The 16,651-nt window shown below is 37.4% G+C and overlaps 1 protein-coding gene across 3 annotated transcripts in view; it reads left to right on the plus strand.

Annotated features, from left to right (window-relative positions):
- Positions 1–16,651, plus strand: part of PARD3B (par-3 family cell polarity regulator beta) — a 950,721-nt gene that overhangs the window by 513,047 nt on the left and 421,023 nt on the right. For all 3 annotated transcript variants that reach the window (XM_088794694.1, XM_019726886.3, XM_074340795.2), the window contains 4 exons: positions 3,140–3,265; positions 5,571–5,929; positions 8,399–8,538; positions 9,633–9,761. In XM_088794694.1, coding sequence (XP_088650820.1) covers positions 3,140–3,265; positions 5,571–5,929; positions 8,399–8,538; positions 9,633–9,761 — 754 coding nt within the window. The remainder of the gene's footprint in view (positions 1–3,139; positions 3,266–5,570; positions 5,930–8,398; positions 8,539–9,632; positions 9,762–16,651) is intronic.

Raw genomic sequence — 16,651 nt, forward strand, 5'->3', positions numbered from 1 at the left:
ATTAGCTATCACAGCTCAGGGTGCTAAATGCCACCGATTGCATGGAGGGCCATTGGCTTGCACAGTAAAAACAAAACAAATATACAAAAAACTGAGTCCCTGCAAGTGAAAAGCAACTTAATTTTATTAAAAAAAAAATTCAATGTGGTTTCAGAATTAAAAGCATGGAATCTAATTGTTTTTTTCAGTAAATAAAAATAACATACCTCAGTTTCATAGAAAAGACAGCTAAATATGAGAGAGAAGAAGGAAGGGGTGGGTGCAGAGTGAAACATACTCGTAGTGTGAGAAGAGCAGATATTTAGATAAAAATGCTATGAGCCAGAGAGGTTGAGTCCATGGGATGCAATGGGAAGAATATAAGGGGGCCAGAAGGGGGTGGGTTGGTGCCTAAATGATTGTCAGAAGACCAAGAAGCAATAGTTGCCGCTCTTATTGGGTGGGGCAGTAGATTTCAGCCTCCTTTATCACTGCTCATTCATGTAAATTCATTGTTTTATTTCAGTTTATTACTTCTTGACATCATTAATGGTTAAATCCTAAGAAACTTGGCCTCACATGAGACAGCTACTGCAGCCCACCAGTGTGGGGCAAAGTGGATAATGAGAGATTCTTTTGTGAGCCTTCTCATACTGGTCTGGATGAAATCAAACTGGGGGGAATCCATTCCTTCCATGGGATAGAGAAGGCAAAAGTGGTTTGTTAAGGACCAAACTAATAAAATCAGTCAGTTTCACATTTTACCAAAATTACCTCTGACACATGGCTTTTACAGTTGGGCTTATTCTGTCAATAAATTTTTCATGGAAAGTTAGGTTATTTAGATCAGTGAGGCTCACATAGCATGCTCCAGCTGTATTATGCCAGCTAAATTGCAACCCAGTGGCCTGAAAGAATTAATTCATCTCCCAAAATGTGAAATTAAATCCTAGGGAGTAACATTACATGACTGATGATGTACTGAATTAAATTAAAAGAAGACGTGAATGCTTGTTAAAAAAATATCGCTTACATAAACTAGTTTATAACCACATGTGAGTCTCCTAATGGATCATGTTATTGTGAATCCATCATAACAAAAAATTCCAAAATGCCAACTATTAGAGAGTTGTTTAATTTAGGAAAGCCACACAACTTTGTTCTTTTTCTTCTTCTTCTTCTTCTTCTTCTTTTTTTTTTTTTTTTTGGCATGACAAATAGTTCAATTTTTAATATTATGCTAAGAGATTAAGGTAGGATTCGTATCTTAAAAATATTCATTTGAATCTCAGATCCTTAATCAAATAGCAGCTTTGGCCTCTTTTCTCTTCCACACAGCATATGATTAATTTACTAACCTACTAGAACTAGGAAACGAAGCGTTAACACCTGAGCACACATCCGTGGGCATGACCCTGAGCCTCCCCTGCAGCAGGTGGTGGTATGCTGTTCTCTTTGCATCCGCACATTGTACTCATTTAACCTTTTTGAAGCAGAGATCTAAACGTCAGTGCATGTGCCTCTCCTTTTGTCATCTTGAGATGGCTGGATGACATGAGCTCATTAAGCAAACGGGGGCCCTGGAGGCAGAAGTTGTACCTTGTGGACACTCAAGAGGAAGATGGTTTCCTCCTGCACTTTTATGAGAGACCGCCCTTTTTCCATGGCTGGCCCTATTACTCATACATAAAATGTGCTCATATTTTATTTAGATTTGAGATTTAACACAAAGGGGTTGTGGCCCCTATAGAAAAGACAATGACAAAGTAAAACAAGAGGATGAGGGAAAAGAAGATGGCAGTTTTTCACACCCCACAAATTCTTCTTTGAGAAGATATCTATCTTTCTTACTCAAGGACACAGCTAGGATCTCGACATACCACAAGGAGAAGGGAAATCCCTCAGATGAGAAACAGCTAAAACATGCACGTTTAATATCTTTGTTTTCAGTTTAGATACTACTGAAATCTAACAGATCTCTCTCTCTCTCTCTCTCTCTCTCTCTCTCTCTCTCTCTCTCTCTCTCTCTCTCTCTCTCACAATTTAATTCTTTATTTTGATTGCTGTAGTTTTCTTTGTCCTTCTTTTCCAGCTCCCTCTCCTCCTGACTTAAGCCACAACCACAAAGCACCAGGAGACTCTTGTATCCTCTCGGAACCCAGATTTTTCCTGGTTGAAATTTCAGATGATTCTTCCCAAGACCTGCCTTCATCATGTCACTGTCTTGCTCAGAAGCAGTTGTCACATAGCACTCCGACCTCCCCGATAAAGCTCAGCAGCTGGTGGTCGAAGCCCTTCTATGCAGCACTGTCCTCCCCATCCAGTGTTAGTTCCCCACCCTGCTCTTCGCACACACCTGGCTTACACAAGCAACAGGGGCCATCCCGCCTCCTTGTAGATTCTCTCTTCCTAGCTAACTCCTCATTCGTCTGATCCACTTTACATCCCACTTTCTCCCCATGTACTTCTATGAAAAATCTCAGCTTATTGATACATCCAGTGTTTTCGTTTCTACTTTACTCCAGGTCTGTACTGACTAGTTGTCCTGGGCCTACAACTATCACATACCCTTCCATCCTGAGCACAGAGAAAACGCTCAACACATACTTGATTCAGTGGCACTGACAAATGAGACCGAACTTCCTTCTGAAGCGAGTAATAAGATCTGTGCCTAAATGTTTACTTCTTAAAATGCAAATTATCAGAGCAGGTAATAAGACTGCAAAAAGTTACAGCGAACACCTAATCCTCTCTCTTTACTAAACATCTGGTTGCCCCTTTGGCACTAACTCAGATTACTTCTTGCAGCCAGCTGTGATGCCCTTCTCCAAACCAGTCCTTTGAGTTCTCAAGTCCACTGAGCTAAACTAACCTTTTCTAAGTTTACTGCAAGCATTAGAAATGGGATCACAGATTAATGTACCCTGGGTTGGTGTTTATGTATGTTTGTCTTGAAAAGGTTTTTCTCTTTTAATGAGTTGTGGGTTTTTTTTGTCCTTTTTTTTTAACTAAAGATTTAAATAACAAACAGTTGCCTGAATATAAAGCATAATTTCTTTCATAAATAAAATCACTGCTTATTTCTGAACAGTTGCAAGTGGAGAAATAATTAGCATATTATTATACAGTAATTCTATTTCAACCAAAATTTTGCATTTAGGATTCTAGGACTCTTCATCCGTGGCATTGAAGAAAACAGCAGATCCAAGCGGGAAGGACTATTTCATGAAAATGAATGTATTGTAAAAATCAACAATGTGGACCTTGTAGACAAAACATTTGCTCAGTAAGCATTTTTTCATTGTGTTGTTTACTTTATTAGAGCCTTAGAATGCTTATAATCATTACTGAGCTCATTATGATCCAAATTCTAGGCAGAATTTCTCTCAGTTCCCTTTGAATGACCCCAGAACATGCATTTTCAAATGCATCTTCTGTTTTAGCATCCTCAGAGGTGGCCTGCACATGTCCCTGATAGTCCCAGGAATGGTAAACTGCAGAATATAGCACGCCTTCCTGCCTGCTTGTCCTTCTGGGGCATCAATAGATGGGTTTGTTTTTCTTGGGATATGGGTCAGTTAGACTGGTATTTAATGACTCTTTTCACAGACTGTTAGTTCCACTTATTAATTAACTTACTTGGTGTCAGCAGTCTTTCTTAAGCTAAGTATCTGTGAGAGATGTCTGTGAGGACTCACTGACTAAGAGAAACAAAGAGGAAAAATTAAAATACTCTCCCACAAAACAATCATGTCTCTCTTTTAAAATGTTATGGACTAGCTTCATATACCAAAGAATTAGAGTCTGTAGCAGTTTGCGTATGCTTTCAAATGTATGTTGGCCTTGCAGTGGGATTCTTGAACAAGAACATAAATATGAATACTTCTTAGTAATGATCATCAACCTCTCAGTTCTGATCAAGACAACTCATAATATGTCTTCTCTGGGGCCATTAATTGTCAACATAGTGTGTATGTGGGAAGGGGTCAGTGGTTGTGGGAGGAGGCCAGTGGGTACTGGCTGTTTAACTGTCAAAGGAATGAAGCTTTAATAGTCTATTTTCTGAAAATAATGATAGGTAAAATTATAATCATTATTAATAGTGATATTTTTATATAGTCCTGTGCTTTTTATAAGGACTTAATAAGTATGCAAGGCACACATTGTTATCCCTATTTTATAGAGGTGGAAATTGGGGTTCATGAAAGCTCAGTATGGAGTTAGTAGGGAGTAGAAACTGACTCCTAGTCAAGGAACTGACCAGAGGAGCTGGACTGTCAATGTGAAGTCTTCTCCCTCCTCCACTAACAATGTGGGCAAGTTAGCATTTCAGTAAGTGATGGGGAGCTCAGGTGGCAGTTGGAATTATAATTCATTATTATTCGTTGTGGCTGCTAGTTACGGAGTCCTGAAAGAAAAGTAGTTCAAACAAAATTAGAATTTATGTTTTCTAAGGACGAAATGTACGGAGGTGGCAGTCCAGAGTTGGGATGGAGGTTCTACCATCATCAGCATTATCAGGCATCTTGCATCTTTCTGCTTTACCATCCTTATTATGTGGCTACTATCTTTAAGTTGTGTCATGGCCACACAGTAGCTGCTGGAGCTCCCTCCATCATTTCTGAGTTTCAAGAAATAGGAAAGAGAAACCAAGAGCAAAAAGGTTTCCGCCTCCCAGATAATCCAGCTTTTGCTACCCCTTAACTTACACCACATTGGTAAGAAAGGCTGGGAAAGGTAATTGTTTTACCTAGTCATAAGGCATAATGAGGCATAAGGTAGAAGGAGAGAAAAAAATAATAGGAAATTTGAGGAAAAACACAAAGTGCTAAAACATAAAAAGTAAAAATATACGGGTACTCAATAATAGAATAACCAGAGGGTGCATATGGGGTTAACCGTCCATTATGACATCCCGCACAGCCGACATACCTTCCCAATGTCTCTGTGAGGAAATGTTTATGTCAAAATTAAACTTTGGGAACACAACCCATGTTAAAGAACACCTGAAGTACTTTAGAATGAAACCCTAGAAGGAAATTGATTGATAGTCTGATCAGTAACACAAAATGATTGTTTTCCATCTAAAGTTAAAGCTTGCTTTTATATTTGATTCAGTAATCACTTCTGGATAGATTTCAAAATACTTGAAAGCTGTGGTTCATTGGATAAGTTACTTAATCTCCCTGAGCCTCGATTTCTTCATTTTGTAAAATGACAGCTAATTATACTAATCTAACACGGTTGTTAAGAAGACTGAGAGAATAATGCATGGGTAGCCTAGTATGGGGGCACCTAATGGGCAGATCATCAGGGGTAACTACAGAGGGTACCAAAAAATGTATACACATTTTAAGAAAAATTGTAATACTCAATAGCTACTGATAACAAAAGATGAATGCAAGTCATGTGTATACATTATTTTGGCACCCCTAGTATATTTAGGTAACAAAGTCAAGCTGGTCATGATAGCGGAAGTATCTCCTATGCTTATGCTACTATGCTGCTCTCCTTGCCATGAGGCTGGAGAGCTTCAGAAGATGGCATGCTATAATATGGTATTGCTATCAATCTACTAACTCTCTTTCAAGGGCTCAAGATGTCTTCCGTCAGGCAATGAAAGCTCCAGGTGTGGTCCTCCATGTCCTTCCACCTCAAAACCGTGAACAGTACGAGAAGTCAGTCATTGGGCCTCTTCACATTTTTGGTAACAGTGATGGTGTTGTGAGAACAAAGCCATCACCTTCTATCCATGGAAAATCTGGAATAAAGACAGTAAATCTCACAGGAACAAGCAGTCCTGAAGAAGATGCATCAGCTTCCCTTCAACAAAGCAAGAGCCCCCGAGTACCAAGACTAGGTAGAAAATCACCCTCTCCCTCACTCTCCCCTCTCATGGGGTTTGGCAGCAAGAAAAACGCAAAGAAAATTAAGATTGACCTTAAGAAAGGTAATTATTAAATTATGCTTAATAACATTCTATTGTTGTAGCATGCAAAATTGGTTAAGAGAAATGCATTAAGGCTAATTTTGTTAATTTTCCCTGTGTCTAATTGTATTAAAGAATAGATTTAAGTGTATACTTAGGCAATTTAAATTTCTTGAAATTGGAGTACATTTCTTAATCTTTTCTGCTGGAAAGTGTATTTAACACAAATAATAGAGACATGTTGGGGACTGGAAGGAATCATTGCAAACTTGATAGAAACAGAGCAATACTGTATCACAACTTAATACTAAACAGGCACTAAGGTTCAGTTGTCCTTGTTTTTATCAAGATTAGAGATTTTTAAAGCATCCTTGGCCAAGCTTCAAAAGCATATTATTTCTGGTTCTCCTAGATCTTTTTGGACTATCAAAAAATTAACTCTTCAGAAACTACGTATGTGATAAGTAGTAATTTCACTAATTCAACATTGCAGACATATTTTTTTAAATACCTTATTTCAAATGTATTTTCTTTCCTCAGCGTTTTCAACATTTTTTATTCATTTCAAGCACAGATCAATGAGACTAGATAGTGTGTGTACAGGCATATTTACTCAATATTATCATATACATATAAGCATTCATGTACTTCTGTGCCTTTGTTTGTTTTGTAACTTCTGATAATTCCTTACCCCACTGCAACCTTCTGTGATCCTATGTGATTTTCAAGACTCAATTCAAAAGAAACCAAGATCTCAGAGATTCTTGTCAGAATTCATAGATAATGTAATAATGATAAAGTAGTTTAGAAACCTTATTAACATATATTAAAAGCAAATAACATATACCTTTAATAGAGATTCTTCTGAAATACCCTCTCATCAAAATTTCGCCCCCCTATAAGAATTCTATACTGAGATGTATTGACTAGAAAGCACAAATAATCCAGTGTGCTTAGGAATTAGGCTTTTCGTGTAAATGCATCAGTTGTATCTTTTGTACAAATTATCCAGCTATGTATAGACATGGGCTTAGTACTTTGAAGATAGATGAATCAGACCCAGAATGTGACCTTAAAAATCCATCAGAAAACCTTGAATGCAAAAGTAAAGAATATGACATAACAGCTGTACTTGGGGAAGATTAATCTGACAGCAAAGAGATATACGGAAGAAGAAACCAAACAACAAAGGGCCAGTAGAAGATGCATTGTATCTGTCTAAATATAATATATATATATCTTAGTAGCTGACTGGATATAGAAGGGAAGAAAGATAGGAATTACAGTTATGGCTGAGAATTTCAGTCAGAGTGGCTTGCACAATGGAGATGCCATTGTTAGAAATTAGAATTTTAAGTAGATGAGTATATTTGTAAAGGTCAGAATCTGGATTGGAGCAAGGGTTCATAGTTAACTTTGGAAAGCTGGTGAAAGTAGGTGCATGGTGATTTCTAGGAAGCTGACACCAGTGAGATTAGAGCCAAACAATGACTTTTGGGTGTCATCCATAGGGAACTGGTAGTTGGAACCAGGAGCTGGCCAAAGCAGAGTCTGAAGGACAAGTTGTTCCAGGACAGCTCCATGGGGAACATCTATGTTAATGTGGGAGGACAGTGGGGAAGAGAATGACAGACATGCTATGATCAGAGAGGTGGGAAAATAATCAGAAAATAAAGATTAAAAAAACCACAGGGGTGGAGTTAGGTCAAGAAAATGATTGATGCACAGTGTCAAAACTAGAGAAGAGGAAAGATCAAAAATAGGAAGATGTACTGGATATGGTCATGGGTAGGTCATTGGTGATGGGAAATTGAAGAAGCAATTAAGATTAAAGTAAGGATTCTTTAGGGTAGAGAAACTGAGCATACCTTTGGATAGAGGGAATATATATATATACACACGTACATACACACACACACACACACACACACACACACACAGAGCGTAGAGATGCAAGAGAACAGGACAGGAGCAGCAAGAGGGAGTGAAGAGACAATGGGATGCAGAATACAATGAATCAAGACACAAGTAGAGAGGAAAGTCACAGATTAGCTAGCTGATTGAGAGCCTGACAAAACTCATGTCATATGACCTTTTGTTTCTTATTGTTTACTGAGAAATCAGTCTCCTGAGTATATAAATAGCATGTGCCATTTCTTCTAGGACATTAATAAACAAAAGCATTACGCATCTGCATTGGGCCCTAAATTCACTTTGATACCATCAAGGCTTGTCAGGAATTATCATCTGTATTTGAAACCATAACAACTGAAGGGTATTTATTAGGTTGGTGCGAAAGTTATTGCGGTTTTTGCAATTATTTTTAACCTTTTAAACTGCAATTATTTTTGTACCAACGTAATATGTGCTGGAATGCAAATATTTCACTTACTCTACGTTAGTCTAAATTAGGTATATTTTACTGTAAGATTGAATATAATATTATTCCTGCTTAAAGTGACTATGGTTTCTCCTGGTCTTCTACACTAGGCCCTGAAGGACTTGGTTTTACTGTGGTTACCAGAGACTCTTCCATACATGGTCCTGGTCCCATTTTTGTAAAAAACATTTTACCAAAAGGAGCAGCAATAAAAGATGGCCGCCTACAATCAGGGGACAGAATTTTGGAGGTAAGAATTAGAATTAATATCTTCAATAAAATAGTTTTGGTGTTTAAATAAATAAGTATACAAACATAGATATTAATTTTTATGTTTTGAGTATAATATATTGAAAATTATTAGTTAAAGACAAGATAAGGAATTTATAAAACTAGTTAATGAGCAGCCTAACTTTTTAAGTCCGTAATAAGGCCAGTGATACAGGGACAAGTTACACTGAAAACTTTTTCCTATCTTCTCTTTCTTACTTCTACCTCTTAGGGTCGTTGGGGAATTTGAATGAATCAATGAGTTCATTTAATTAGGGGTAAGAATTTCAAAGTTACACCCAAGCCCTGGTAGCAATTTATTTAAACTTCTGTCAGAAATGGCCCAGCCTGTCTCAGGTTGATCTATGTCTATAGAGAAGTATTGAGAATTTCCCAAAGCAAGAGGCTTTTTTTTCCCCTCATTTATTTTTGTTTGATAGCATCATCTTCTTGGCTAAATGTATATTGTCAACTTACATTTCAAGAAACCATCTTCCTTTAAACTGCCTGGTTCCATTTAACTTCCTCATGGCATGGAAGCAATTCTAGATAGCTTTTTATGCAGTTCTAGATCATGAAAGAAGATGTACCAAATGACTGTAGCTCCAAATGATAATTTCCATTAATCTATGAAAACCTGGACAGCATTGTAGAATTATAACAAAAGACTCTTATTTCCAGAGAAATTTGTTATGTGATAATGCTCCACTGCTGCTTCTTGTATTAGGCAGAAAATGGTGCCAGTTAAGCTTGAAATCCACTTCCTTCCTATTTGAGGACTAATTCTCTCATGTCTTTCAGTTTGATTTTCTCCCCATAAAAAAGTGATGTCTTGGGAGGAACTGCATATATAAATTTTTGACTGTCTGAGACTGGCTGGCACCATAATAACGATGGTCAGTGTAGTATTGGTATTTTCAACATGGTTGGTTTGGCCCATGTGTTCAGTTGTCATCTTGTCAGATCTTCATTGATTGTGGGATGCCTATGTCTGCTTACTTACAAAAACCATCTAGAGTAGAAGGAGAAGGGAAGTGTTGTCATCATGTCTGTTTGTGTGGTTTCGTTCATTAGGTCAATGGCAGAGATGTCACTGGACGAACTCAGGAAGAGCTCGTGGCCATGCTGAGGAGCACCAGGCAGGGCGAGACGGCGTCGCTGGTCATTGCCCGCCAAGAAGGAACTTTTCTACCCCGAGAGCTGGTAATGTTCAGATCACAATCTAACTGCATGTTTAGTGCAGAGTTTAATACACTCAGGGAATTCATGCTAGCTGAATGATGAGTTCTAAATTACAGGCTTCACTTATGAATCATATAAGAGTATTTTGTCCTGCTTTGGGTATCATAGTTTTAGGATGTCGATGCAGTGAGTTGGATATATGCAAACAGTGCTTCTGGTGTACAAATTCAGATATCCTTTTAAGGAGGCAATTTTACAATATTCAACTAAATAAAATGTATATCGAGTATGTGTTATGTGGTAGGCCCTATGCAAAACACAGCAAAAATGTTCATGGTCCTATATTAATACAATTTGCAGTCTAAAGCGAAATAAAACTGTAAGTGTTCAAAATCGTGATGAAGATTATGAAAGGGAACTGCAAAGTGCTGTAGTAACTTATAACCAGGGACTTTAACCTAGCCTTGAAGGCTGGGAAAGGTATCTTGAGGAAGAGAATTTCAAAAGTCTTATTAAAAATGTATACCCTTTGACCTAGTAACTACACTTCTAATAATCTACACTGATCATCAAAGAAGTGGAAAACATTCATGTACATTGATTTTTACTATTTATTGTAGTGATATATGGAGTGTTGTACAACCTTCAGGTATTGGTGAGGTAAATACCTGGATATCTCTCTAATTAAATATAAGTACTTTAAATTGTCTCTTGTGAAGAATTGATAAGAACATGAGAAAATGTTCATAGCATTGTTAAGTAAAAAAGTAGGGTATAAAATTACATATGCAGTATGATTAAATTACTTTTTAAAATCTTGAAAAAAAAAAAAAGAACTGAAAAGAGATGCACCTGGATAGTTGAGAGAAATGTATTGTCTCATTTGTTTTTACAATGAACATATATTATTTATTTTATTGAAACATATAAGAAAGCTATAAAAAATTCAAAGGACTTTTATGACTAATAACAAAGAGGAATAGATGTGATAAAAGAATATTTTTATTAACCCTTTTTAAAAAAAATTGTATTTCCTTTAAGTCTATATAAGAAATTACAAGGGCACATATAGTTACATGATAGGTTCCCAGAGTTAGATTGTCAGAATAGTGAGGGTTAGTTAAGAAAAATGAGGATAGTTAGCTTGAGAAAGAGAAAGCTTAAGACACATGATGGTTGTTATAAGGTATGTAAATAGTTATTGTATGGATAAGAAAGTAGACTTAATCTGTTTCTTCAGATAGTATATATCCCTTATTTACTTGTGTATTAATCTAACAAACAGTTTACTGAGTATCTGCTGTGCACTAAATCAGATCTTCTGAGGAAACAAAAATAAGGACTTGTTCTCTGCCCTTACTGACCTTGTACCAAAACAAATAGTTGGAAGTGTTAATAATGTTCCAAGAACTTTCTAACTATTGGAGTTGTCCAAGAAGGAAGTGGGTTATTTAGAATATTGAAACAGAGCCTGCCTTACCATCTGTCAAAGATGCTCCAAAAAAAATAAATAAATAAAATATTGTATTATTAAGGTGATAAGACTAGATAACCTCTAAGAAATCTACTCTGAGCCTAATATTCTGTTACATGTGTTTATATTCATATTTGAATGTACAGCCTTGCAGAATCACCTCTCATATATTAATGCTCATCAGTTCTGGCCGAAGGACCACTTTCTCCCATGTTTCTGTGGCATGGAATTTCATTTCAGTTATTCCTTCTCTTTCCCATCATCTTACCCAATTTTCCCTTTGTCCTAATTGTATGCTTTAGGAAAATCTATGGTAAAACAGGGAAGGGAAGAAGAATGAGTGGTACACAATCTAAAAACTGTTCTCCCCACCTCTTTTCCTCCACTTGACTCGTCCATATCCCAGCATTTTTGAAGGTGGGATCTTGAATTTCTATCTCATTACTTCACTGATGCTCCTTACTCTTCCTAAAGAGAAATGCTGCAGAAACCTGGAGTCTAGATTTTTTTTTTCTAAAATTCAGATAGATCCCTCCTTCAATTCTTTATTTATCCAAACACCTTAGTCTTTTTCTACCAAAGTGAAAGTGAAACGGAACAGCATGTGTATATAGCAGGAAGCCCTTTCACCTCTTTGGTTACTGGAGATAAAAACTCTCAGTGAGTTTATATATTATTTGTTTCATGGATAGAAGAACAAGAAAAGATGTTTTAACTGTGTATTTTGTTGAATTGTGGTCCTGGAAGGAGTAAAACCTTGCATAGAAACCTTCCAGCCAGTCCCTACACATGCGAAAAAACCGAATGACAGCTCCAATGAGGAGCTCAAAGGCTCATGAGCCCTTAGTTCCCCATCTATCAGTTCCATATACCCTCCCCCCATATGTCCTCTAGCATTCCCAACTCCACAGCCAATTCCTTCTTCCAAGAAGCTCTACCCCTCCCCCAGGTAAGAGGGAAAGGGCTGTTGATTTTACTTCACTTTGAAACTCTGAATGTATTTTCAATCGAAGACAGTTCCACATGGAAGTTAGTGAGTGGAGTAATAGAATTTGGGGGCCAAAGGGAGCTGAAAGAATCAGTGAGTCCAACTCTAATTTTACAGTTGAGGAAACAGAGGTCCCTTGTGGTTGAGTAACCTGACCATTGTCCCACAAGGAGCAGGAACTAGAGGCCTAGGTTTTTCAACACTTCATATCATCAACTCCCGGTACTCAACTTCTGTATTCACCACTTACTGTGTGATCTAGAGCAGGTCACAGTATCATTCTGAGGCTGTTTCCTCATCTGTATCATACGATTGTTGTGAGGAATAAAAGAGATAATGTATGCAATGCTTTTAGCATAGTTTCTAGCCCATTGTAAGTTCTCAGTATGTGTTAGGTATGATTATTTCTTCTGGTACGTTATCACTTCTGTGGTGCTATAAACATAATGCCGTACTTCAGGTTCATTATGGGATAAATAAATATATGCTATTTGGCCTGGGATTAACCACTATTTTTAACATTGCTTTTTTTTTTTTTTAAGTGTATTCTGGTATCCAAAATATTGAATTGCAATAATTTTTATGACCAACCAAGTCCATAATTCAGGACAGTCTGTATATATTATTTAACTTTCATTTAATAGAATTTAGCAAAATTTGATTTCTATCCCAGAAAGTGATGTCATAGGCTGAGCCCACCAGAGAGCATATTAAATTAATTGTGCAATGATGACATGGAGTGCAAATAAATTATTTATTCTCAATGTTTTCAGTTTTATACAAAATTTGGAGGGCATAGGTTTAGTATCCATTCGCTTAGAATATCCTAGCAAACAGTCTCGACTTTTAAAAAAATATTTGACTTCTAACTATCCAAGTATGTGGAATATTCTTTGTAACCACAGCAAAGCAAGGACCTTTGAGGCTTAGAGGCACGTAAGTAACGTGGACCCAGAATCTTTGTTTTGGAAAAATATGAAATAGTATTCTCTTTCCAGCCCCAATGCCGGCCTTGACTGCTAAGTAGCATGAACCATCCAGGAAGTTGAAAGAGTGGTCCTGCTTGGTTGGCATGCACGGGGCTATTTGAAAGAGCAAAACGAAGAACGGTGTGCTATGTAATAATACACCTTTGTATTTTTCTTTCAAAGAAATCTAAAGTGGTATCACGTTGGTCTCTTCTCCCTCATTGTGATTGATGCACACATTTGACTTTCCATTGAAAATCTGGCAGGATGAAGGAAGGACAACACTTCCTGCTTTTGTCTTTTTCTATCTCCTTTGAAGAAAACAAACTGCATTTATTGTTTTTTTGTTCTGAGAAACTGTCTTCTCCCTTTTATTAAGCCTTGCTATTGTATAAGCTTTCTACCCTCTTAGCAGCACTGCTCTGCCTATTTTCTCACAGTTAAATCTTCCTCACTTCATTGGTATCCTCCGCTTCTTGTAAAGTCTTAACACTTACAGCCAAGGGAGCATGTGGTCAGCAGTTATACAGGAAGTCCCGATATAGAATGGTCTCTCGGATGTGACCCTCTGTCATTCCAAAGGCCTTAGCATCCATTTCCTGGTCATTTCTCCTGCCACTTAAGAAAACTGTACTGAATTCTTATATTTGCTGGGCCATGTCCTCCTTCCTGAACAATTGGTTAGTGTCACAAATTTAGCAGGACACTTAGCCGACCTTCTTTCCGTTTGTGGCAAGCTGGGTTGAAAAGCAAATGAGAGGAATTTATGTAATAACATTACAACTATTTAGCTGTTTCTAGTATCCTTACCAAAAGAACTGTGCTTCAAAGGTAATCTCTCCAGAATCCCAGTCTGGAAGATCCTTTGATCTCCTCACCCCTGACTGACTGAGAGTTTATTAAAGAGGTGTTCACATAAGGAACATTTTTTCAGAAGGAACTTTGAGATTAGTGTTGGTAATAGAATCGGAAGGTGAAACTGCTGTGTCTGCGTCTGCACTTGAAATGAAAACTATTCTACTTAATGGGTGGTTTGTTTGGTCTGTTCTGTGAGAGACTGGTTTACACATTCTTTTCCATCCCTGATACTTGAAATGTTTTTTTCTTATACAAAGTGTCAAATGAAGCTATGTTTCCATTTAGGAAAGATCCTGAAAAACTAAAGGTTTTCTATTTATTCCAAGCCTTTATTTTTTGAGAGCTTCAGAAAGAGAGACACTGTGTTATTTGTCATATATGTATATGTATATGTGTGTCTTCTTTCATTTACTGGGGAGAAAGGAATGTTCTGCCATGTCTTTGTTAACCTCTTTAACATTTCATGTCCTGACCTGCTGACTTATCTTTACGTTATCCTAAAAATCACAGCAACCCCTGGTGGGTAAAACGAGTTGAGAAAATTTCAAACGTATTTATAATTTCTACCTGCCAAGTTTGCCTGCTATTAAATGCTGGCCTCTGCAAGTGGGATTAACTATATTTCAAAAGAGCAAGTTGCTCCTGCCTGGCATGATTGAGATCCAAAAGTTAGCCATGTTTGTCATGCTGATTTGACCTTCACTTAGGAATATTGCTTTTGCTGAGGAAAACAAAAAAACAAAAAAAAAACAAAAAATGATGCACACATGTGTGGAGACTCCCTGAATAGTTGCTATGCTTAGTGTATTCCAACACTGTGACTACCTTAACCAGTGACACGTGGCTCCAAACCTTTCATGGTTTACTGTCTTTGTAAGTGAAAAATTAACACCGTCAAATGTCAAATTATTTAACACCGTAAATCATGCAAAATTTTTCATTTGAAATTTTAAATGAACTTCACTTTACTGATATATTATGTTATTCCCTTTGGCTATTTGATTCAAATGATTCCATGCTTAATTAACCAAGGTACTTAAGAAAGAATGAATATTACAGCAGTTATTGTGGATAAGTGGCAAAAATTGATGAATGATTTCAGAATGAATTTTCTATGTAAACCAAAGTGCCAGTTATGTTTTAGAATTTAAATAATTATGCAAAACCCAAAATGCATTGCTATGTTTTATGGACTCTCCATGTAAAACCGTTCTAGTTACTTAAGATGGAGTCCATGCTAAAATATAGTCTCCATTTCTGCTTCTCCCTACAATAATTTCCGTTTCCTTTGTACTGCATTTCCATTCAACCAATTTGTATTTAACCCTAGTCAAGGCTCTGCAACCTGAACTCCACAGAGATGAATAAAATGTGTTTCTGTCCTCAGGGAGCTGCTAGCCCATAAAGAAAACAAGAGTGATAAGTTGATGAAATTATGCAAATAAAGCATTATGGAGATTCAAGGTTGGGTACCAAGAAAACCTTCAAGAACACAACAAAATTTGAGAAGGGTCTCGATGATTGAGTAGGATTTTAAAATGCAAAGCTGTGAGGGACGGGGTGGATGGAGGAAGTAGCATCCTCAAATTCATAGAGAATGGAAAAAACGAAATACATCAAGGAGATAGTGAGTAGCCCAACCTGACAAATTATTGAGCAAGGGACTAACTTGTGAAGTAATGTTATTTGGAATAAATTGGAAGGGGTGAAAGGATGTTAGGATGCCTGCTAAGAGCTTATTGTAATTCACTGGAATGTAATGGTTAGGGGCTTGAGATCAGTCAGACATGAGTTGAATCCTGGCTCTACCTGTGATTGGCTGAATGGCCTTGGTAAAGTTACCTCCCTGAGCCCCCATCCCTCATCCCTGACACAGGCATCGGTTATTGTCTACCTATGAGATGGTTCCCATTCAATGAGCTACGTGTCAAGTACTTAGAATAGGGCACATAAAATGGGATTCAGCAAATGTTACCGTTATTGTTATCATTGCTCATCTGAATGAGGGTATTAAGTGTACAGTTACTGTTTCCCACCCATGGGTAATTTAGAGAAATCTGAAGGTAGAAAACTTTAGTTTGGGCATCTGATAGATGTCAGGGTGGTGGAGTGAGAAATATCAGTAATTCTAAAGTTTTGAGTTTGGATATCTAGGGATGGCATTAAAAGATGTATAGGCTGGTTTGAAGGAGAAAACAGTTATTTTGTTCTAGACTTGTGTTCCTTTCATGGATCCCAGGCTGGTTTATGGGCCAGTGATCATCACATTTTGTTCTTCCTTCTCCCCACTCGCTAGCCATTCCAAACTTTCGCCTGTTTAGAATGTTACCAGGGCCCTCTCCTTGCCAGTTGCTGCGAGCCTTCCCACTGCCTTCCCTTCCACCTCACAACTTCTTAGATATCTACTTACAAGTACCTTCCTTGGGTAAAACTTCCTGGAACCCCTAGGGGTTGGTTATGAAGACCCACTTAGTTTTCCGTGCATATTCAGGACTCCCTTGACTCACAGGTTATTAAAATTTATCCATTAGACCTGAAGAACTATAGAGAAATAGCAATGAAGATCCCAGGTTTGGGTGTCCTCTTAAGGCCTGAATTTGAATCCCTGCTTTCCTATCATACT

The sequence above is a fragment of the Rhinolophus sinicus genome, chromosome 17, assembly GCF_057876585.1.
Source record: "Rhinolophus sinicus isolate RSI-liver-muscle chromosome 17, RSI-T2T, whole genome shotgun sequence".
Lineage (NCBI taxonomy): Eukaryota > Metazoa > Chordata > Mammalia > Chiroptera > Rhinolophidae > Rhinolophus > Rhinolophus sinicus.